Source organism: Bufo gargarizans, chromosome 10 (genome assembly GCF_014858855.1).
Source record: "Bufo gargarizans isolate SCDJY-AF-19 chromosome 10, ASM1485885v1, whole genome shotgun sequence".
NCBI lineage: Eukaryota > Metazoa > Chordata > Amphibia > Anura > Bufonidae > Bufo > Bufo gargarizans.
In genome coordinates this window covers 14,479,678-14,504,204 of record NC_058089.1, presented here as the reverse complement: position 1 = coordinate 14,504,204, position 24,527 = coordinate 14,479,678, and the positions used below count along the sequence as shown (strand labels likewise).

The 24,527-nt window shown below is 54.5% G+C and overlaps 1 protein-coding gene across 1 annotated transcript in view; it reads right to left on the bottom strand.

Moving 5' to 3' along the window:
• USH1C (USH1 protein network component harmonin) overlaps nucleotides 1–18,071 on the bottom strand; it is a 37,305-nt gene extending 19,234 nt beyond the window's left edge. The window contains 14 exon segments of the mRNA XM_044269652.1: nucleotides 262–383; nucleotides 1,867–1,932; nucleotides 2,080–2,222; nucleotides 2,328–2,384; nucleotides 6,914–6,973; nucleotides 7,167–7,251; nucleotides 7,979–8,079; nucleotides 9,953–10,010; nucleotides 10,698–10,722; nucleotides 10,801–10,909; nucleotides 11,627–11,765; nucleotides 11,856–11,999; nucleotides 12,792–12,859; nucleotides 17,983–18,071. Of these exon segments, the coding sequence (XP_044125587.1) occupies nucleotides 262–383; nucleotides 1,867–1,932; nucleotides 2,080–2,222; nucleotides 2,328–2,384; nucleotides 6,914–6,973; nucleotides 7,167–7,251; nucleotides 7,979–8,079; nucleotides 9,953–10,010; nucleotides 10,698–10,722; nucleotides 10,801–10,909; nucleotides 11,627–11,765; nucleotides 11,856–11,999; nucleotides 12,792–12,859; nucleotides 17,983–18,018 (1,213 nt within the window). The 5' untranslated portion in view covers nucleotides 18,019–18,071.
• Between the last annotated feature and the right edge of the window lie 6,456 nt (nucleotides 18,072–24,527).

Here is a 24,527-nt window from a genome sequence, read left to right as displayed (position 1 = left end):
ACCCTGCGTGTGGAATGTGGAGCCGCCCCGGACCCTGCGTGTGGAATGTGGAGCCGCCCCGGACCCTGTGTGTAAAATGTGGAGCCCGCCCGGACCCTGTGTGTGGGGACCATAATAAATGTGACAGTAGAATAGTGAAGGCAGCTCTGGATGTGACTGGAGTATAAGACATGATGTGGCTTGTGGTTTTCCCGTCATGAACCATGAGTACTCCCAGCAGACACTGCCCAGTGGGGGGGGGGGGGGGCTGCAGATACTCACTCTTGTGCTTGGCTGGGGGGCTGCGCTGTGTCGGGGGTGCAGGCTTTGGGATCTTCGGCTGCTCCTTTGGCTCCCAGTCTTCTTCCCAATCTTTCCTGATTTTCTCCTCCCGTTTTGCGATCCTAGGAAAACAAAGAGCTGCAGTGACTGGTTGTGGCCGAGGGTCGTCCTGTGCGGCCGGATCACAGAACAGCGGAGCTCAGACTACAGCACAGCGTCAGTCAGCTGCCTGCGAGCCAGCAGAACGTCAAAGATCCTGGAGTCGGGGGGCCTGATTGTGGGGGTGCTGCTCTCTAATGAGGGGCCCTGATTACAGGGGTGCTGCTCTCTAATGAGGGGCCCTGGTTGTGGGGGTGATGTTCTCTAATGAGGGGCCCTGGTTGTGGGGGTGCTGCTCTCTAATGAGGGGCCCTGGTTGTGGGGGTGCTGCTCTCTAATGAGGGGCCCTGGTTGTGGGGGTGCTGCTCTCTAATGAGGGGCCCTGATTGTGGGGGTGCTGCTCTCTAATGAGGGGCCCTGATTGTGGGGGTGCTGCTCTCTAATGAGGGGCCCTGGTTGTGGGGGTGATGTTCTCTAATGAGGGGCCCTGATTACAGGGGTGCTGCTCTCTAATGAGGGGCCCTGATTACAGGGGTGCTGCTCTCTAATGAGGGGCCCTGGTTGTGGGGGTGCTGCTCTCTAAGGAGGGGCCCTGATTGTGGGGGTGCTGCTCTCTAATGAGGGGCCCTGGTTGTGGGGGTGCTGCTCTCTAATGAGGGGCCCTGATTGTGGGGGTGCTGCTCTCTAATGAGGGGCCCTGATTGTGGGGGTGCTGCTCTCTAATGAGGGGCCCTGATTGTGGGGGTGCTGCTCTCTAATGAGGGGCCCTGATTGTGGGGGTGATGTTCTCTAATGAGGAGCCCTGATTACAGGGGTGCTGCTCTCTAATGAGGGGCCCTGATTACAGGGGTGCTGCTCTCTAATGAGGGGCCCTGGTTGTGGGGGTGCTGCTCTCTAATGAGGGGCCCTGGTTGTGGGGGTGATGTTCTCTAATGAGGGGCCCTGATTACAGGGGTGCTGCTCTCTAATGAGGGGCCCTGGTTGTGGGGGTGCTGCTCTCTAATGAGGGGCCCTGGTTGTGGGGGTGCTGCTCTCTAATGAGGGGCCCTGGTTGTGGGGGTGCTGCTCTCTAATGAGGGGCCCTGATTGTGGGGGTGCTGCTCTCTAATGAGGGGCCCTGATTGTGGGGGTGCTGCTCTCTAATGAGGGGCCCTGATTGTGGGGGTGATGTTCTCTAATGAGGGGCCCTGATTACAGGGGTGCTGCTCTCTAATGAGGGGCCCTGGTTGTGGGGGTGCTGCTCTCTAATGAGGGGCCCTGATTGTGGGGGTGCTGCTCTCTAATGAGGGGCCCTGATTACAGGGGTGCTGCTCTCTAATGAGGGGCCCTGGTTGTGGGGGTGCTGCTCTCTAATGAGGGGCCCTGATTGTGGGGGTGCTGCTCTCTAATGAGGGGCCCTGATTACAGGGGTGCTGCTCTCTAATGAGGGGCCCTGGTTGTGGGGGTGCTGCTCTCTAATGAGGGGTGCTCTGGACAATGGAAGGGGGGGGGGGGGGGGATCAGCACCTGTCCATCTCTTGGCGGTATCGCTCCTCTTCCTCCGCCATCTTCTGGGAAATCTCCGACTTCCTCCTGTGGGGGAGGGGGCAGCCATTTATACATCATTCTGACAACGCGAGCCCAGCGGAGGTGCTACACCTATTAAAGGGGGCCCCTGACTCACTGACAACGCGAGCCCAGCGGAGGTGCTACACCTATTAAAGGGGGCCCCTGACTCACTGCTTCTCCTTCTCCTGCTGCTCTCTCAGGATTCGGTTGCTCTCCATGGCGAGTTTCTTCTGGCACAGCAGTTCCTGGCGGTCCAGCTCCCGGCGCCGCTGCTCCATCAGCCTCTCATCCTCCGTCATAAAGAACTCCCGACCCTGCGGGCGACATGGATGATAATGGGGTGTATAAGGACCCCGGCACCATGACAGCATGTGACCGGGGGCCCCTGAGAGCCGAGGGCCACCACACACAGGACTCACCGCGCCGGTCAGAATGCTCAGCGTCAGAGTCCGGCTGCTTTTTAACACTCGCACGGCCTGAAGACAGAGAAGGTTGTGGATTTACAAAGTCATCATGCAGCATGAACATCCTGGGAAATATCAGCATCTCTGCTTACTGTCAATGAATAGAACCAATGCATCAGTATAGACAATCCCTCCAGAGATGGGAGACAGCAGCTCTGGACGTCGTCCATCAATGACAGCAAGCAGAGGTCTATACTGGGAAGAGTCTACTGGAAAGCTGAAGAACGCTTCATTCTACAATGATGAAGTGTTATTTACTCAGTTCAGACCTCAGTGATCCCAGAGGAGCCGCCATCAGTCGGGGAAGTTGAAGGCCAAACCACCTGAGGTCCACCCGGGAGAAAGGAGGACATCTGACAACCTCCCCAGGGGTGGAGCTCGTGATCAGGTCCTCGCTCCTCACGTGTCTCCTATATATAGAGTGTAAGCTCTTGTGATCAGCTCCTCATGTGTCTCCTATATATAGAGTGTAAGATCTTGTGATTAGGCCCTCGCTCCTCACGTGTCTCCTATATATAGATTGTAAGCTCTTGTGATCAGGCCCTCGCTCCTCATGTGTCTCCTCTATATACTCAGATTGTAAGCTCTTGTGATCAGGTCCTCGCTCCTCACGTGTCTCCTCTATATAGATTGTAAGCTCTTGTGACCAGGCCCTCGCTCCTCATGTGTCTCCTATATATAGAGTGTAAGCTCTTGTGATCAGGCCCTCGCTCCTCACGTGTCTCCTATATATAGAGTGTAAGCTCTTGTGATCAGGCCCTCGCTCCTCACGTGTCTCCTATATATAGAGTGTAAGCTCTTGTGATCAGGCCCTCGCTCCTCATGTGTCTCCTATATATAGAGTGTAAGCTCTTGTGATCAGGCCCTCGCTCCTCACGTGTCTCCTATATATAGAGTGTAAGCTCTTGTGATCAGGTCCTCGCTCCTCATAGAGTGTAAGCTCTTGTGATCAGGCCCTCGCTCCTCACGTGTCTCCTATATATAGATTGTAAGCTCTTGTGATCAGGTCCTCGCTCCTCATGTGTCTCCTATATATAGAGTGTAAGCTCTTGTGATCAGGCCCTCGCTCCTCACGTGTCTCCTATATATAGAGTGTAAGCTCTTGTGATCAGGTCCTCGCTCCTCATAGAGTGTAAGCTCTTGTGATCAGGCCCTCGCTCCTCATGTGTCTCCTATATATAGAGTGTAAGCTCTTGTGATCAGGTCCTCATGTGTCTCCTATATATAGAGTGTAAGCTCTTGTGATCAGGCCCTCGCTCCTCACGTGTCTCCTATATATAGAGTGTAAGCTCTTGTGATCAGGTCCTCATGTGTCTCCTATATATAGAGTGTAAGCTCTTGTGATCAGGCCCTCGCTCCTCATGTGTCTCCTATTTATAGATTGTAAGCTCTTGTGATCAGGCCCTCGCTCCTCATGTGTCTCCTATTTATAGATTGTAAGCTCTTGTGATCAGGCCCTCGCTCCTCACGTGTCTCCTATATATACTCAGATTGTAAGCTCTTGTGATCAGGTCCTCGCTCCTCACGTGTCTCCTCTATCTCCTCAGATTGTAAGCTCTTGTGATCAGGCCCTCGCTCCTCATGTGTCTCCTCAGATTGTAAGCTCTTGTGATCAGGCCCTCGCTCCTCATGCGTCTTCTCTATATAGATTGTAAGCTCTTGTGATCAGGTCCTCGCTCCTCATGTGTCTCCTATATATAGAGTGTAAGCTCTTGTGATCAGGCCCTCGCTCCTCATGTGTCTCCTCTATATAGATTGTAAGCTCTTGTGATCAGGTCCTCGCTCCTCATGCGTCTCCTCTATATAGATTGTAAGCTCTTGTGATCAGGCCCTCACTCCTCATGCGTCTCCTATATATAGAGTGTAAGCTCTTGTGATCAGGCCCTCACTCCTCACGTGTCTCCTCTATATACTCAGATTGTAAGCTCTTGTGATCAGGCCCTCGCTCCTCACGTGTCTCCTCTATCTCCTCAGATTGTAAGCTCTTGTGATCAGCTCCTCATGTGTCTCCTCAGATTGTAAGCTCTTGTGATCAGGCCCTCGCTCCTCATGCGTCTTCTCTATATAGATTGTAAGCTCTTGTGATCAGGTCCTCGCTCCTCATGTGTCTCCTATATATAGAGTGTAAGCTCTTGTGATCAGGCCCTCGCTCCTCATGTGTCTCCTCTATATAGATTGTAAGCTCTTGTGATCAGGTCCTCGCTCCTCATGCGTCTCCTCTATATAGATTGTAAGCTCTTGTGATCAGGTCCTCGCTCCTCATGCGTCTCCTCTATATAGATTGTAAGCTCTTGTGATCAGCTCCTCATGTGTCTCCTTTATATAGAGTGTAAGCTCTTGTGACCAGGCCCTCGCTCCTCATGTGTCTCCTCTATATAGATTGTAAGCTCTTGTGATCAGGCCCTCGCTCCTCATAGATTGTAAGCTCTTGTGATCAGCTCCTCATGTGTCTCCTCTATCTCCTCAGATTGTAAGCTCTTGTGATCAGGCCCTCGCTCCTCATGTGTCTCCTCTATATACTCAGATTGTAAGCTCTTGTGATCAGGCCCTCGCTCCTCTTGTGTCTCCTCTATATAGAGTGTAAGCTCTTGTGATCAGGCCCTCGCTCCTCTTGTGTCTCCTCTATATAGAGTGTAAGCTCTTGTGATCAGGCCCTCGCTCCTCATGTGTCTCCTATGTTTAGATTGTAAGCTCTTGTGATCAGGCCCTCGCTGCTCACGTGTCTCCTATATATAGAGTGTAAGCTCTTATGACCAGGCCCTCGCTCCTCTTGTGTCTCCTCTATATAGAGTGCAAGCTCTTGTGACCAGGCCCTCGCTCCTCATGTGTCTCCTCTATATAGATTGTAAGCTCTTGTGATCAGCTCCTCACATGTCTCCTCTATATAGATTGTAAGCTCTTGTGATCAGGCCCTCGCTCCTCATGTGTCTCCTCTATATAGATTGTAAGCTCTTGTGATCAGCTCCTCACATGTCTCCTCTATATAGATTGTAAGCTCTTGTGATCAGGCCCTCGCTCCTCATGTGTCTCCTATATATAGATTGTAAGCTCTTGTGATCAGGCCCTCGCTCCTCACGTGTCTCCTATATATAGAGTGTAAGCTCTTGTGATCAGGTCCTCGCGCCTCACGTGTCTCCTATATATAGATTGTAAGCTCTTGTGATCAGGCCCTCGCTCCTCATGTGTCTCCTCTATATAGAGTGTAAGCTCTTGTGACCAGGCCCTCGCTCCTCACGTGTCTCCTCTATATAGAGTGCAAGCTCTTGTGACCAGGCCCTCGCTCCTCTTGTGTCTCCTCTATATAGACTGCAAGCTCTTGTGATCAGGCCCTCGCTCCTCACGTGTCTCCTCTATATAGACTGCAAGCTCTTGTGACCAGGCCCTCGCTCCTCACGTGTCTCCTCTATATAGAGTGCAAGCTCTTGTGACCAGGCCCTCGCTCCTCTTGTGTCTCCTCTATATAGACTGCAAGCTCTTGTGATCAGGCCCTCGCTCCTCACGTGTCTCCTCTATATAGACTGCAAGCTCTTGTGACCAGGCCCTCGCTCCTCTTGTGTCTCCTCTATATAGAGTGTAAGCTCTTGTGATCAGGCCCTCGCTCCTCATGTGTCTCCTATATATAGATTGTAAGCTCTTGTGATCAGGCCCTCGCTCCTCACGTGTCTCCTCTATATAGAGTGCAAGCTCTTGTGACCAGGCCCTCGCTCCTCTTGTGTCTCCTCTATATAGACTGCAAGCTCTTGTGATCAGGCCCTCGCTCCTCACGTGTCTCCTATATATAGAGTGCAAGCTCTTGTGACCAGGCCCTCGCTCCTCTTGTGTCTCCTCTATATAGACTGCAAGCTCTTGTGATCAGGCCCTCGCTCCTCACGTGTCTCCTCTATATAGACTGCAAGCTCTTGTGACCAGGCCCTCGCTCCTCTTGTGTCTCCTCTATATAGAGTGTAAGCTCTTGTGATCAGGCCCTCGCTCCTCATGTGTCTCCTATATATAGATTGTAAGCTCTTGTGATCAGGCCCTCGCTCCTCACGTGTCTCCTCTATATAGAGTGCAAGCTCTTGTGACCAGGCCCTCGCTCCTCTTGTGTCTCCTCTATATAGACTGCAAGCTCTTGTGATCAGGCCCTCGCTCCTCACGTGTCTCCTCTATATAGACTGCAAGCTCTTGTGACCAGGCCCTCGCTCCTCTTGTGTCTCCTCTATATAGAGTGTAAGCTCTTGTGTGCTCCTCCTCCGTCTTCTATGTCATACAAACACAGTAAACAAAAATCGCAGAGAAAGATAAAGACATCCTGCGCGATCCGATGAGGAATATGCAGATGTGCACGGTGACATTGATATAAGAAAAACCACAGCAAGTAATGCCCAACGGCATAGGTAGGTTTAGAGTAGGACCTGCCTGACTGAGACCACCTTGGCGCGGGTAGGCGGGCACAGACGTGTTTTGATCAAAAAATATTGTGTGAGATTTTACCATCAGAGCGAGGGCTTAGTCCACATACACACACACACACAGGACACAGGCCGCAGGGCGACAGTCACCTCCTTATGGTCGATGCTGGAGAAGTCCACACCGTTCACCTCCACAATCTGATCACCGACCTGAGAAGAAACAAAACGCCAAGATCAACGAGGAGCTGAGCACATGGGGTGGGGGCGACACTGGTGACCGCTTGAATTGTGCCTCAGAATCCCTTTGTCATTGGTTGGGGCGGTCCACGGTCGTCATGAAGGGACTGTCCGAAAAAGGAACCTGCGCCTGAGGCGACATTACTTTAGCTTCTGATGGGCTCACCTCCAGGCCGACCTCTGCAGACAGGGAGCCGGCCTTCACATTGCTCACAAATATCCCGGGCTTCTGAGAGGGTCCACTAGAAATGCTGCAGGAAAGAGGAGGTGCGAGGGTTAAAATAATCAGAACCCCCCCCCATCATCCGTACAAGATCTACCTCCTCCATCACCCGTACAGGATCTACCTCCTCCATCACCCGTACAGGATCTACCTCCTCCATCACCCGTACAAGATCTACCTCCTCCATCACCCGTACAAGATCTACCTCCTCCATCACCCGTACAAGATCTACCTCCTCCATCACCCGTACAAGATCTACCTCCTCCATCACCCGTACAAGATCTACCTCCTCCATCACCCGTACAAGATCTACCTCCTCCATCACCCGTACAAGATCTACCTCCTCCATCACCCGTACAAGATCTACCTCCTCCATCACCCGTACAAGATCTACCTCCTCCATCACCCGTACAAGATCTACCTCCTCCATCACCCGTACAAGATCTACCTCCTCCATCACCCGTACAAGATCTACCTCCTCCATCACCCGTACAAGATCTACCTCCTCCATCACCCGTACAAGATCTACCTCCTCCATCACCCGTACAAGATCTACCTCCTCCAATCATCCGTACAGGATCTACCTCCTCCATCACCCGTACAAGATCTACCTCCTCCATCACCCGTACAGGATCTACCTCCTCCATCACCCGTACAGGATCTACCTCCCCCACCACCCGTACAGGATCTACCTCCCCCACACCTATAGATCACGTCACCATCCAGGCCCTGGCCAGCACTGACGTCTCACCCACCTGCACCCCATGCCCGTGGTGCCCACCAGGCTGATGAAGACCTTCTTCTCCTTGATGTCCCCTCCTAGGGAGGCCAGTCCGGCCACACTGCTCCTCCCGTCCTGTGGACACATTAATAGTGGTTAGCGCTGGTATTACAGGCGTCATCTCCAACCTGATGGGGAACTAGAACTCCCAGCATTGCCCAACAGCGAGGCAGGGAATGCAGCTGCAGAAGTGGGCACATTGTAACTCTACTGTACTTAAAGGGGTGCTCTGACTCCAGCAGATGGCATCATGTAGGCAGGGTGACCACCAGCCACTTCCTAATGTATTCTCCACATCGATTCATCACTTTATGCTCTGCTCTTATCCAGGGGCGGACCGGGCCCACCGGAGGAAGGCAAGCAAAGATAAATATATATAATTTACAAGTTTTACTGAATCTTTTCCCACAAAGCGACATCTGCTCAGCTTCTCCGGCTCGATAATATGACGCTTTCAGATGGCATTTTGTGGTGAGAGGGTTTGAATCTCATCACCTGCCTTTATGTCTGAGCCGGTTCTTTGCTCCCCTAATTTGTGCTTCTCCTGCAGCAGATTCCAGCACTGACATTGAGCGCTCGGACTGCGACATCACAGCAGAATGGGGGGCTTCTGCTGGTGTGTGGGCCCCCTTTATCTGTGGGGCTCTTGCAGTATTGCCTGGGAGGGTTCTGCTGGTATTTGGCGCCTGCCTCCATGTTTGGGCTCCCTTTATCTGTGGGGCTCTTGCAGGATTTCGGGGAGGGTTCTGCTGGTATTTGGCGCCTGCCTCCATGTTTGGGCTCCCTTTATCTGTGGGGCTCTTGCAGGATTGCCTGGGAGGGTTCTGCTGGTATTTGGCGCCAGCCTCCATGTTTGGGCCCCCTTTATCTGTGGGGCTCTTGCAGGATTGCCTGGCAGGGTTCTGCTGGTATTTGGCGCCTGCCTCCATGTTTGGGCCCCCTTTATCTGTGGGGCTCTTGCAGGATTGCCTGGGAGGGTTCTGCTGGTATTTGGCGCCTCCCTCCATGTTTGGGCTCCCTTTATCTGTGGGGCTCTTGCAGGATTGCCTGGGAGGGTTCTGCTGGTATTTGGCGCCAGCCTCCATGTTTGGACTCCCTTTATCTGTGGGGCTCTTGCAGGATTTCGGGGACGGTTCTGCTGGTATTTGGCGCCTGCCTCCATGTTTGGGCCCCCTTTATCTGTGGGGCTCTTGCAGGATTTCGGGGACGGTTCTGCTGGTATTTGGCGCCAGCCTCCATGTTTGGGCCCCCTTTATCTGTGGGGCTCTTGCAGGATTTCTGGGAGGGTTCTGCTGGTATTTGGCGCCAGCCTCCATGTTTGGGCCCCCTTTATCTGTGGGGCTCTTGCAGACTGCAGCAGGTTTTCTGCGTTTTATGGAACCCGCAGAGCATAGAGCCCGTGGTAACTATAGTCGGGGGGGCACATAAGGCCGTCCATCATTACACAATAAATCATGACAAAGGTGAAGGGCGTGAATACTTTTATCATCATGAGGTTTGATATTCTCTATTAAATCTACACGTCGCGCCTCCCCCGACCCCTCCTCATCGGGCAGGACCCTCTGAGGGGATCACACGAGCCAATATTAATAACGTCTGCTGCTCGTGGCGCCTGCAGAAGACAAAGGCGACAAATAAAGCGCACGAGCCGCGGAGGATTAACCTACTGGGGTTTCACAGCAGCTGTAAGGAGCGCCCCGCGTTCTGGGCATCCAGGCAATGAAATCCACATCTGAGGTCGGCAACGGAATTGTGTCACATTCCAGCGCAGCGATAAATCCAGGTAGAGCCAGAAACCCAACACCGCAACATGGGGAGGGGGCCCGGCTCTAATCCTATGCGGATTACAGTCCCAGGAATGATACAGGGGCCCATGGGGGGTGGCAGGACGGCTGCAGGGTTGATGCGGCTGGGGTGCGGTGTGCGGACAGCCGTTTTTCACACTTACCTTGGTTTCAGACACAAACTGGTCAGCATACTGCCACTTCAGAGGCTCCTCCGCCAAGCTGCAAGACACAATACACACAACGTGGGCACCGTGCAGCGCGCTGGGGCAGGGACACGGCGGGGGCACCGTGCAGCGCGCTGGGGCAGGGACACGGCGGGGGCACCGTGCAGCGCGCTGGGGCAGGGACACGGCGGGGGCACCGTGCAGCGCGCTGGGGCAGGGACACGGCGGGGGCACCGTGCAGCGCGCTGGGGCAGGGACGCGGCGGGGGCACCGTGCAGCGCGCTGGGGCAGGGACGCGGCGGGGGCACCGTGCAGCGCGCTGGGGCAGGGACGCGGCGGGGGCACCGTGCAGCGCGCTGGGGCAGGGACGCGGCGGGGGCACCGTGCAGCGCGCTGGGGCAGGGACACGGCGGGGGCACCGTGCAGCGCGCTGGGGCAGGGACACGGCGGGGGCACCGTGCAGCGCGCTGGGGCAGGGACACGGCGGGGGCACCGTGCAGCGCGCTGGGGCGGGGGCACCGTGCAGCGCGCTGGGGCAGGGACACGGCGGGGGCACCGTGCAGCGCGCTGGGGCAGGGACACGGCGGGGGCACCGTGCAGCGCGCTGGGGCAGGGACACGGCGGGGGCACCGTGCAGCGCGCTGGGGCAGGGACACGGCGGGGGCACCGTGCAGCGCGCTGGGGCAGGGACACGGCGGGGGCACCGTGCAGCGCGCTGGCACAGCTAACACCAGGACATCACCTTTTCACAGGAATCATCCCAACATCTGCAAAGAGAAGAGAAATGAAGGTCAGCATCACAGGGCGCCACTGCTCTCCGCAGCTCCACACCCTACAGAACTTACGCCGCACTTTTATGGACACGACCTTCTTGGTGCGGATGAGACTGACGACCTCCTCATGAGTGCACGAGCCAATTGAGTAGCCATTAATCCGCACCACCTCATCGCCAATCTGGAAGAGAAAGGGTTAATCCCATAACAAGATGGAAGCAGCAGGATGTCACCCCCACCTGTCATCTATGGTCTTAAATGGGACTGCATGTCTGACTGAGGCCCGCAGCATTTATTATGCTCACGACAATGGGGTGTGTCCTAGCTGAAAGTGGGAGTGGCTCAAGATGCTACACCGAAGTGCGCCAGAATGTTTCTGCAGATGAAGGCAACTAAGGTGCGGAAGATTTCTCACCCGGCATCAGCCCTTTGACGCGACCATGCCGGCTCCCCCGCAGCATCAGAGGTTGGTGGTCACCAAACCAACCCACACCTTTCTGTTTATACAGCATGTCCTTCTGCCACAATCAGAAGCGGGAATAGTACCCTAGTAGAACGGCCCCATTATCAGTACACATGTGGCCCCTGGATCACCCCCCCCCCCAAAAAAAAAAAAAAAAAAAAAATTATGTTGAACAGCTTCCCATTGACAAGCACAAAGCCCCCGAGCGGCAGCAATGACCCCCATTACCACATAAAGCTCCACCAGCCCCTGTCTTGTGCCTCAAGAGGTGGATGCGCCTGCGCCGCTCTCACCCCAGATCTCATCCCACAAAGTGATTGGAAGGACCCGAGCTGAAAGAGGCCCCATAATGAAGACAGGAGTGGGAATGCCATAAATGGGACAACTCCTAGACGAGCCACCATGCTGCACACATCTCCTCCGGAGTCACCTCACCTGTAGACCAGCATTGTCCGCTTGTCCTTCCTTCATGATGTGGGAGATGTACAGGCCACAATTAAACTCCAGTCCCCCCCGGACACTGAAGCCGAGACCATCAGGGTGAGAACGATCCAGCTTCACCTCCCTTAGCTTCCTGGACAGCAAAGAGGAGACAACAGGACAAGTATGACAAGATGGAAGAACCGGCGCCATCACATGACCCATATTAATGAGCACTTCTTACCTGGAACGTTTGGGCGTCAGCTGATCATACTCCACCTGGTGCTTGAGAGGGATGAGGGGGCGAATGGCATCAAAGATGGGTAGCCGGGACGGCTCACTGAGGACAAGCTTCAGATCGCCAACAAACACTGGAAGGTCCATGGACCTGTGAAGACAATGAGGATCCTGACCTGTCCAATCATGTCATAAACCCCTCTAGATATCACCACCCTCCAACAATGTCATAACCCCCACAGATATCACCACCCACCCAACCATGTCATAACCCCCACAGATATCACCACCCACCCAACCATGTCATAACCCCCACAGATATCACCACCCACCCAACCATGTCATAACCCCCACAGATATCACCACCCACCCAACCATGTCATAACCCCCACAGATATCACCACCCACCCAACCATGTCATAACCCCCACAGATATCACCACCCACCCAACCATGTCATAACCCCCACAGATATCACCACCCACCCAACCATGTCATAACCCCCACAGATATCACCACCCACCCAACCATGCCATAACCACCTATAGATACCACCACCCATCCAACATGTCATAACCACCTATAGATACCACCACCCATCCAACCATGTAATACCCCCTCTAGATTTCACTACTGTCCAACAATGTCATAACCCCCTCTAGATATCACCACCTGTCCGACCGTATCATAACCTCATACAGATATTCTGATGCTCGGGGTGTGGGGGTCATAAACGTAATGCATCCAGTCTGAGCCTCAGAGCAGCGCTCCGGCTGAATGCTTGGCTGTGGCTCCCTGTGAATAATTGAGATTTACAGGGATGACAAAGACCCAGGCGGAGAGCGAGAACAAGCCATCACTCCTCCAGTGTCCCTGGAGTGGTGGGGGATGAGTGGACTACAACCCCCAGAGTGGAGCAGGGTGATTACACAGGCAGCACTCACTGGTAGTACATGCGCAGCACGTCGTACAGATAATCCTTCTCTGCCTCATTTTCAATGAATTTTTCCACCTGAAACACAGAAAACATTAGAAATACAGGTGGAGCAGAATGCAGTGCCACAGAGAGAAAAAGACTCCAAGTGTCGCTCCAGAGTGAAATAAAGTAGATGTAAGAAAGGTAAGTACCGTGCCCACCAGGGGGATATCCACAGCACCGCCCAGCGGTCATCCAGAAGACCCCAGGTGTGCAGAGTAACAGGGGGTGACAAGCGCAGGGGCCCGATGAGAGGACTCAAACAACGTGGATGCAGTGTAGAAAACCGGGCATGGACTCCAAAGGTCCACCAGTGGAAAGCGGCATGGATTCCATGTCCAGTTTTTCACTGGTGGACCTTTGGAGTCCATGCCCAGTATTCCATTGGTTTCGGCATACCGCTGAAGTGAGTTACACTGCGTCCACATTGTTTTAATCATCTCCTTGGTCCCCTGCGCACACACACACACACACACACACACACACACACACACAGCCCCACCGCCCGGACCTGCCCTCCTCCCACACACACACACAGCCACACAGCCCCGCCGCCCCGACCTGCCCTCCTCCCACACACACACACAGCCCCGCCGCCCCGACCTGCCCTCCTCCCACACACACACAGCCCCGCCGCCCCGACCTGCCCTCCTCCCACACACACACACACACACACACACACAGCCCCGCCGCCCCGACCTGCCCTCCTCTCACACACACACACACACACACACACACAGCCCCGCCGCCCCGACCTGCCCTCCTCCCACCCACACACACAGCCCCGCCACCCCGACCTGCCCTCCTCCCACCCACACACACAGCCCCGCCGCCCCGACCTGCCCTCCTCCCACCCACACACACAGCCCCGCTGCCCTGACCTGCCCTCCTCCCACCCACACACACAGCCCCGCCGCCCCGACCTGCCCTCCTCCCACCCACACACACAGCCCCGCCGCCCCGACCTGCCCTCCTCCCACCCACACACACAGCCCCGCCGCCCCGACCTGCCCTCCTCTTACCCACACACACACACACACACACACAGCCCCGCCGCCCCGACCTGCCCTCCTCTTACCCCCACACACACACACACAGCCCCGCCGCCACGACCTGCCCTCCTCTTACCCACACACACACACAGCCCCGCCGCCACGACCTGCCCTCCTCACACACACACACACACACACACACACACACACACACACACAGCCCCGCCGCCACGACCTGCCCTCCTCCCACCCACACACACACACACACACACACACAGCCCCACCGCCCCGACCTGCCCTCCTCCCACCCACCCACACACACACACACACACACACACACACACACAGCCCCACCGCCCCGACCTGCCCTCCTCCCACACACACACACACACACAGCCCCACCGCCCCGACCTGCCCTCCTCCCACACACACAGCGCCCCCCCACTTCCACAACATGACAGATTTCCTGAGCTCAGGGTCACAAGGAGTTAATTGTAGGTGGGGTCGGAGGGCGTTAGCTTCGCACATTGGACCTTTGGAGTCCATGCCCAGTATTCCATTGGTTTCGGCATACCGCTGAAGCGAGTTACACTGCGTCCACATTGTTTTTATCATCTCCTTGGTCCCCTGCAGGTCTTACCCGTTACTTGACTTATTTAGCAAAGTCACTCACACACAGCCCCGCCGCCCCGACCTGCCCTCCTCACACACACAGCCCCGCCGCCCCGACCTGCCCTCCTCTCACACACACACCCCCCCCGCCGCCCCAACCTGCCCTCCTCACACACACACACACACACACACACAGCCCCGCCCCCCAACCTGCCCTCCTCCCACACACACACACACACACACAGCCCCCCCGACCTGCCCTCCTCTCACACACACACAGCCCCGCCGCCCCGACCTGCCCTCCTCACACACACACACACACACACAGCCCCGCTGCCCCGACCTGCCCTCCTCACACACACACACACACAGCCCCGCTGCCCCGACCTGCCCTCCTCACACACACACACACACAGCCCCGCTGCCCCGACCTGCCCTCCTCTCACACACACACACACAGCCCCGCTGCCCCGACCTGCCCTCCTCTCACACACACACACACACACACACACACACACACACACACACACACACACAGCCCCGTCGCCCCGACCTGCCCTCCTCCCACACACACAGCCCCGCCGCCCGACCTGCCCACCACACACACACACACACAGCCCCGCCCTCCTCCCACCCACACACACACAGCCCCGCCCTCCTCCCACCCACACACAGCCTCGCCGCCCCGACCTGCCCTCCTCACACACACACACACACACACACACACACACACACAGCCCCGCCGCCCCGACCTGCCCTCCTCACACACACAGCCCCGCCGCCCCGACCTGCCCTCCTCACACACACACACAGCCCCGACCTGCCCTCCTCACACACACACACAGCCCCGACCTGCCCTCCTCACACACACACACAGCCCCGACCTGCCCTCCTCACACACACACACACACACACAGCCCCGACCTGCCCTCCTCACACACACACACACACACAGCCCCGACCTGCCCTCCTCACACACACACACACACAGCCCCGACCTGCCTCCTCACACACACACACACACAGCCCCGACCTGCCCTCCTCACACACACACACAGCCCCGACCTGCCCTCCTCACACACACACACAGCCCCGACCTGCCCTCCTCACACACACACAGCCCCGACCTGCCCTCCTCACACACACACACAGCCCCGACCTGCCCTCCTCACACACACAGCCCCGACCTGCCCTCCTCACACACACACACACACACACACACACAGCCCCGACCTGCCCTCCTCACACACACACACAGCCCCGACCTGCCCTCCTCACACACACACACACACACACACACACAGCCCCGACCTGCCCTCCTCACACACACACACACACACACACACAGCCCCGACCTGCCCTCCTCACACACACACACAAGCCCCGACCTGCCCTCCTCACACACACACACACAGCCCCGACCTGCCCTCCTCACACACACACACAGCCCCGACCTGCCCTCCTCACACACACACACAGCCCCGACCTGCCCTCCTCACACACACACACAGCCCCGACCTGCCCTCCTCACACACACACACAGCCCCGACCTGCCCTCCTCACACACACACACACACACACACACACAGCCCCGACCTGCCCTCCTCACACACACACACAGCCCCGACCTGCCCTCCTCACACACACACACACAGCCCCGACCTGCCCTCCTCACACACACACACAGCCCCGACCTGCCCTCCTCACACACACACACAGCCCCGACCTGCCCTCCTCACACACACACACAGCCCCGACCTGCCCTCCTCACACACACACACAGCCCCGACCTGCCCTCCTCACACACACAGCGCGCGCGCCCCCCCCCCCCCCACTCCCACTCCCACTCCCACTCCCACTCCCACGACAGATTTCCTGAGCTCAGGGTCACAAGGAGTTAATTGTAGGTGGGGTCGGAGGGCGTTAGCTTCGCACATTGGACCTTTACCTGTAATAAACTCATTAAAGCAGCACCATGACCAGAGTGAGGGCGGGGGAGGTCTGACAATGGTATGACCCAGTGTGGGCTCCTGTCAGATATCAAGACTTGCTCTTGGTAGACAAGAGACAGGGGGCGTCACCATGTACGGCTCCGTCATGTGGCACCCCCCAATCAGCCCCCGGAGTCTCCATCCTGATCACATGAACATGGGAAGACACAAGGGTCACAGTGTAGACGAGGCATTCTCAGGATCGGTGGGGGTCCGAGAGGGGTGCTGAGAGTCGGACCCCTACCATCTGATACTGATGACCTGTCCCGAGGACACACCCATCTCCCCATGAAGCCGGAATGCCTCTTTGATGCCACATTCACACTGGAAGTCTTAAAACATGCGTAACCTGCTCTTCACTGAACGCTGCCGGATGGCACCACCCCCCGGGGCAGACATCACGCGTGAACCCGCATCACCACCCCCCGGGGCAGACATCACGCGTGAACCCGCATCACCACCCCCCGGGGCAGACATCACGCGTGAACCCGCATCACCACCCCCCGGGGCAGACATCACGCGTGAACCCGCATCACCACCCCCCGGGGCAGACATCACGCGTGAACCCGCATCACCACCCCCCGGGGCAGACATCACGCGTGAACCCGCATCACCACCCCCCGGGGCAGACATCACGCGTGAACCCGCATCACCACCCCCCGGGGCAGACATCACGCGTGAACCCGCATCACCACCCCCCGGGGCAGACATCACGCGTGAACCCGCATCACCACCCCCCGGGGTAGACATCACGCGTGAACCCGCATCACCACCCCCCGGGGCAGACATCACGCGTGAACCCGCATCACCACCCCCCGGAGCAGACATCACGCGTGAACCCGCATCACCACCCCCCGGAGCAGACATCACGCGTGAACCCGCATCACCACCCCCCGGAGCAGACATCACGCGTGAACCCGCATCACCACCCCCCGGAGCAGACATCACGCGTGAACCCGCATCACCACCCCCCAGAGCAGACAGGCAGGCGCACATGAATTGGTTACATACATTATAGAAAAACTGATGAAACAAGAGAAACCTTAGCTGCTAAATGTGAACACAGACTTAGGGCTCATGCACACAAACGCATTTTCTTTCCGTGTCCATTACATTTTTTTTTGTGGACCGTATGCGGAACCATCATTTCAATGGGTCCGCAAAAAATACAGGGAGGGAGGGGGAGGGTTGACACAGGGGTCCTGGAGGAGGAGGAGGAGTTTGACACAGGGGTCCTGGAGGAGGAGTTTGACACAGGGGTCCTGGAGGAGGAGGAGGAGGAGGAGTTTGACACAGGGGTCCTGGAGGGGGAGGGGGAAGGTTGACACAGGGGTCCTGGAGGGGGAGGGGGAAGGTTGACACAGGGGTCCTGGAGGGGGAGGGGGAAGGTTGACACAGGGGTCCTGGAGGGGGAGGGGGAAGGTTGACACAGGGGTCCTGGAGGGGAGGGGGAAGGTTGACACAGGGGTCTGCAGAACACCTCATTGATTACGTCATGATGGCCCAACAATGACATCGCCGAAAGGGGCGGGGCCTCTCGGCAGCGTCTCCCGGCGGCTCTCACCTTGTGTCGGAACTCCCGGGCGATCTTCCGCTCCATGGCGTCTCGGGGACAGCGGCTCCGGACTGAGCGCAGACACACGGCAGGAGGCGGGGCCAGCGCTGATTGGTCCCCGCTGACCTCTGTCCTGACAGCTGCTGCACCTGGTAACCGCGGAGACCACGCCCCCAGCCCGGCCCCGGAGTATAAGAGGCTGTCTACGTGAGCTCTCCTTAGGACATCAGGGAGACGGGAGAGAGAGGCGGATCGGATAGGGATGATTTATCCTGAGGAGAGCTCATCGATATTAAAAACCCGGCGAAACCCTCCCTCTAATCAGCTGCGTGAGGGCCGCCCCCCCCAAATCCCAGTGAGAGTGCCCCCTCAAGTACAGCAGGTGCCCCCCCCCCCAAATACCAGTGAGTCCCCCCCCCAAATCCCAGTGAGAGTGCCCCCTCAAATACCAGCTTGTGCGCCCCCCAAATACCAGCTTGTGCGCCCCCAAATACCAGTGAGTTCCCCCCCAAATACCAGTGAGTTCCCCCCCCCGCTAAATACCAGTGAGTCCCCCCCCCCCAATTACCAGTGAGTCCCCCCCCAATTACCAGTGAGTCCCCCCCCAAATACCAGTGAGTCCCCCCCCCCCCAAATACCAGTGAGTTCCCCCCCCCCAAATACCAGTGAGTCCCCCCCCCAAATACCAGTGAGTCCCCCCCCCAAATACCAGTGAGTCCCCCCCCCCAAATACCAGTGAGTCCCCCCCCCAAATACCAGTGAGTCCCCCCCCCCAAATACCAGTGAGTCCCCCCCCCCCCCAAATACCAGTGAGTTCCCCCCCCCAAATACCAGTGAGTCCCGTCCCCCCAAATACCAGTGAGTCCCGTCCCCCCAAATACCAGTGAGTCCCGTCCCCCCAAATACCAGCGAGTCCCCCCAAATACCAGTGAGAGTGCCCCCCCAATCCCAGCAAGTAAGGCTGGTTCACGTGTGGTTTCTGCTCCGGGGTGGTGATGCAGGTATACGTTTTTTACCAGACTGCGCAGGATACAAGAACCTGATTTGCTGCGTTTTTGTTTACTTTTTTATGTCACACGGAGGCATAAAACGCGATGTGAACGCGGCCTAATCCAGGGGGTCCCCGAAACGAGCAGGAAACCTCCAGAAGAAGCGGAGCGCAGGACACCACAGAGCCGCTTTCTCATGTGACGCGTTTCGGGGGCGTGCCGCCATCTTCCTCAGACACAGCGTGGAGCACGATATATACAGGGGCCGGCAGCATACAAAACCCGTAACTTCGGACACTGGGGCCGGAGGGGCTCGATGAGACCCCTGAACGAGTCCGGGAGTCAAACCTCTTTATAACCTTTCTTTATGTCCTTATTGAGTGTGAAGAAAGTTTTATACGGTTTTTCGTCCGGATTTTGGACGTAGCCTGACCTGTATGTATCGTGTCTGCTGAAGAAGGCGCCGCGCTCTCGAAACGCATTACATGAAGACAGGCGCGCTGTGGTTTCTCCTCCTGCCCCTTTGTCTTATCAGATGGCGGGCGGGGGAGGGGGCTCTTCTGCTCATTGATAACACAAGGGTCTCTGTGGTGTGACCCCTGACGGACCCCGCACCCACCAGTCCTCTCCAGGTGTATGAAGCCCCCCTTTCCCAGGCCCCAGTCAGGCTCCAGCGCCCTCTAGAAGACTTGTTAGACATCAGACATCTTCACCAGGAGTGTGGCCCCTGGAGGGCCCCATCCGCGCTGCCCCTGTGATTGCCTTGCATAACTGAGTGTTAATAGGAAAGTGACTCCTCATACATGGCGCCGTGATGTACAATAATGGGGCCCCCAAGTGTAAGGGCCCCAGGAGCCAGAAAGACTGTCAGTGTGGAGCTGTGACTTACACCAAACCTCTGCTGACAAAATGGGGAACTGTGCAGCTGCTGCGCTCACCTGTATGATAGGGAGCGGGGCCCCAGTGACCGAGGGCCCCTGTGCTCTAAACATGGTCCTGGAGACCGGGATCCACATACGTGGATTTACAACGGCCGATGGTCCCACTGGACCACGATTCTAACATCTGATCACAGTGATTGTGACTACACACTAGGGATTAGTGATCACACACGGTGATTGTGACTACACACTAGGGATTAGTGATCACACAGTGATTGTGACTACACACTAGGGATTAGTGATCACACACAGTGATTGTGACTACACACTAGGGATTAGTGATCACACACAGTGATTGTGACTACACACTAGGGATTAGTGATCACACACAGTGATTGTGACTACACACTAGGGATTAGTGATCACACACAGTGATTGTGACTACACACTAGGGATTAGTGATCACACAGTAATTGTGACTACACACTAGGGATTAGTGATCACACACAGTGATTGTGACTACACACTAGGGATTAGTGATCACACACAGTGATTGTGACTACACACTAGGGATTAGTGATCACACACAGTGATTGTGACTACACACTAGGGATTAGTGATCACACAGTAATTGTGACTACACACTAGGGATTAGTGATCACACACAGTGATTGTGACTACACACTAGGGATTAGTGATCACACAGTAATTGTGACTACACACTAGGGATTAGTGATCACACACAGTGATTGTGACTACACACTAGGGATTAGTGATCACACAGTGACTGTGACTACACACTAGGGATTAGTGATCACACACAGTGATTGTGACTACACACTAGGGATTAGTGATCACACACAGTGATTGTGACTACACACTAGGGATTAGTGATCACACAGTAATTGTGACTACACACTAGGGATTAGTGATCACACACAGTGATTGTGACTACACACTAGGGATTAGTGATCACACAGTAATTGTGACTACACACTAGGGATTAGTGATCACACACAGTGATTGTGACTACACACTAGGGATTAGTGATCACACAGTGACTGTGACTACACACTAGGGATTAGTGATCACACACAGTGATTGTGACTACACACTAGGGATTAGTGATCACACAGTGATTGTGACTACACACTAGGGATTAGCGATCACACACAGTGATTGTGACTACACACTGGAGACTAGTGATCACACACAGTGATTGTGACTACACACTAGACATTAGTGATCACAGATTGTGACTACACACTAGGGATTAGTGATCACAGATTGTGACTACACACTAGGGATTAGTGATCACAGATTGTGACTACACACTAGGGATTAGTGATCACAGATTGTGACTACACACTGGAGACTAGTGATCACACACAATGATTGTGAGGTGCAGGGAGAATGCTCTTTGTAGATAAAGCCCCCCTTGTTGGGCAGGATCAGTAACTCTAGGAGCCCGGTGTAACCTGAGCGCCTGCGCTGCCTGTGTCCCACCTGCTCAGGTAGAGGACTGGTCTCCTCACGCTCCCCACATTTCTGCAGCCGCCGGCGCTCAGGAGAGATGGACCCAGTTCTCCTGCTGTGGTGTCTGCTGACGTCTGCCTGGGTCAGGACAGGTGAGTGGGGTCCCGGGAGCAGCCGCGTCTGAAGAAAGGGTCTCATGTGATAAGAGGAATATGTCGGTGCCGTGTAAAAAAAGGCTCATCAGTATAATCATCATCCTCGTCAGTATCATCATTCTTGTGATCAGCGGCGCCTCCGTTCTACCTCCAGCATCTTATTCCTTTCCTGTCTGTTGTAGGTTTTACCTCCGTGTTTACTTCAGACCCTCAGTCTTTACCCGGTGACGACAGGTGAGTCTATATAATATACAGTCCTGATGTGTGTATAATGTACGGCCCTGATGTGTGTATAATATACGGCCCTGATGTGTGTATAATGTACGGCCCTGATGTGTATATAATATACGGTCCTGATGTGTGTATAATGTACGGCCCAGATATGTGTATGATGTACGGCCCTGATGTGTATATAATATACAGTCCTGATGTGTGTATAATGTACGGCCCTGATGTGTGTATAATGTACGGCCCTGATGTGTATATAATGTACGGCCCTGATGTGTGTATAATGTACGGTCCTGATGTGTGTATAATGTACGGTCCTGATGTGTGTATAATGTACGGTCCTGATGTGTGTATAATGTACGGCCCTGATGTGTATATAATATACAGTCCTGATGTGTGTATAATGTACGGCCCTGATGTGTGTATAATGTACGGCCCTGATGTGTGTATAATGTACGGCCCTGATGTGTGTATAATGTACGGCCCTGATGTGTGTATAATGTACGGCCCTGATGTGTGTATAATGTACGGTCCTGATGTGTGTATAATGTACGGCCCTGATGTGTATATAATATACGGTCCTGATGTGTGTATAATGTACGGCCCTGATGTGTATATAATATACAGTCCTGATGTGTGTATAATGTACGGCCCTGATGTGTGTATAATGTACGGCCCTGATGTGTATATAATATACGGTCCTGATGTGTGTATAATGTACGGTCCTGATGTGTATATAATATACGGTCCTGATGTGTGTATAATGTACGGCCCTGATGTGTGTATAATGTACGGCCCTGATGTGTATATAATATACGGTCCTGATGTGTGTATAATGTACGGTCCTGATGTGTGTATAATGTACGGTCCTGATGTGTTTATAATGTACGGTCCTGATGTGTATATAATGTACGGCCCTGATGTGTATATAATGTACAGCCCTGATGTGTATATAATATACGGTCCTGATGTGTGTATAATGTACAGCCCTGATGTGTATATAATGTACGGTCCTGATGTGTGTATAATGTACAGCCCTGATGTGTATATAATGTACAGCCCTGATGTGTATATAATGTACGGTCCTGATGTGAGTATAATGTACGGTCCTGATGTGAGTATAATGTACGGTCCTGATGTGAGTATAATATACGGTCCTGATGTGTATATAATGTACAGCCCTGATGTGTATATAATATACGGTCCTGATATGTGTATGATGTACGGCCCTGATGTGTGTATAATGTACGGCCCAGATATGTGTATGATGTACGGCCCTGATGTGTGTATAATGTACGGTCCTGATGTGTGTATAATGTACGGTCCTGATGTGTGTATAATGTACGGCCCTGATGTGAGTATAATGTACGGCCCTGATGTGTGTATAATGTACGGCCCTGATGTGTGTATAATGTACGGCCCTGATGTGTGTGTAATGTACTGTCCTGATGTGTGTGTAATGTACTGCCCTGATGTGTGTGTATAATGTACGGCCCTGATGTGTGTATAATGTACGGCCCTGATGTGTGTATAATACACGGCCCTGATGTGTGTATAATGTACGGCCCTGATGTGTGTATAATACACGGCCCTGATGTGTGTGTAATGTACTGTCCTGATGTGTGTGTAATGTACTGCCCTGATGTGTGTGTATAATGTACGGTCCTGATGTGTGTATAATGTACGGTCCTGATGTGTGTATAATGTACGGTCCTGATGTGTGTATAATGTACGGCCCTGATGTGAGTATAATGTACGGCCCTGATGTGTGTATAATGTACGGCCCTGATGTGTGTGTAATGTACTGTCCTGATGTGTGTGTAATGTACTGCCCTGATGTGTGTATAATGTACGGCCCTGATGTGTGTATAATGTACGGCCCTGATGTGTGTATAATACACGGCCCTGATGTGACTACACTTCCTGCCACTAGTCAGACCACACATGGAGGACTGTGTACAGTTCTGGGCTCCTGTGCACTAGACAGATATAGCAGAGCTGGAGAGGGTTCAGAGGAGGGCAACTAAAGTGATAACTGGAATCAGTGGACTACAGGTCCCAGAAATATTATGAGTATAAGGGTCCATTCACACATCTGTTGTTTCTTTCCTGATCTGTTCCGTTTTTTTGCGGAACAGATCTGGACCAGTTGCGTACCCATTCATTTTCAACGGGTCCTGAAAAAAAATCGGACAGCACGTTTCCGTTGTTCCGTTCCACATGTCCGAAAAAATAAAAAACTTGTCCTATTATTATCCGCAAAATCGGATCCTGGTACAATACAAAGTCAATGGATCCGCAAAAAACGGATGACATACGGATTACATTTTCAGGAACAACGGATCCGCAAAAAACGGACCGCAATTCGGGATATAGAAAAATAATGACGTGTGAATGGACCCTAAGGGTTATTCAGTTTAGAAAAAAGACGACTAAGGCCTCATGCTCTACAGAGTGCTTCCGGGTGTGTATTTCCATTGTTCCGCACCGCAAAAAAAATGACGTCAAGTTGAATGGGTCCGGCCCGCCGCACGGATGTTGCCCGTGCATTAAGGACCGCACGTATGCATGAGGCCTAAGGGGAGATGTAATAACTATGTATAAATATATCAGGGGTCAGTACAGAGATCACTCCCATCATCTATTTATCCCCTTCTAAACAGAAGAGCAGTGAGACTATGGACTCTGTACTGTAAGAGCAGTGAGACTATGGACTCTATACTGTAAGAGCAGTGAGACTATGGACTCTGTACTGTAAGAGCAGTGAGACTATGGACTCTGTACTGTAAGAGCAGTGAGACTATGGACTCTATACTGTAAGAGCA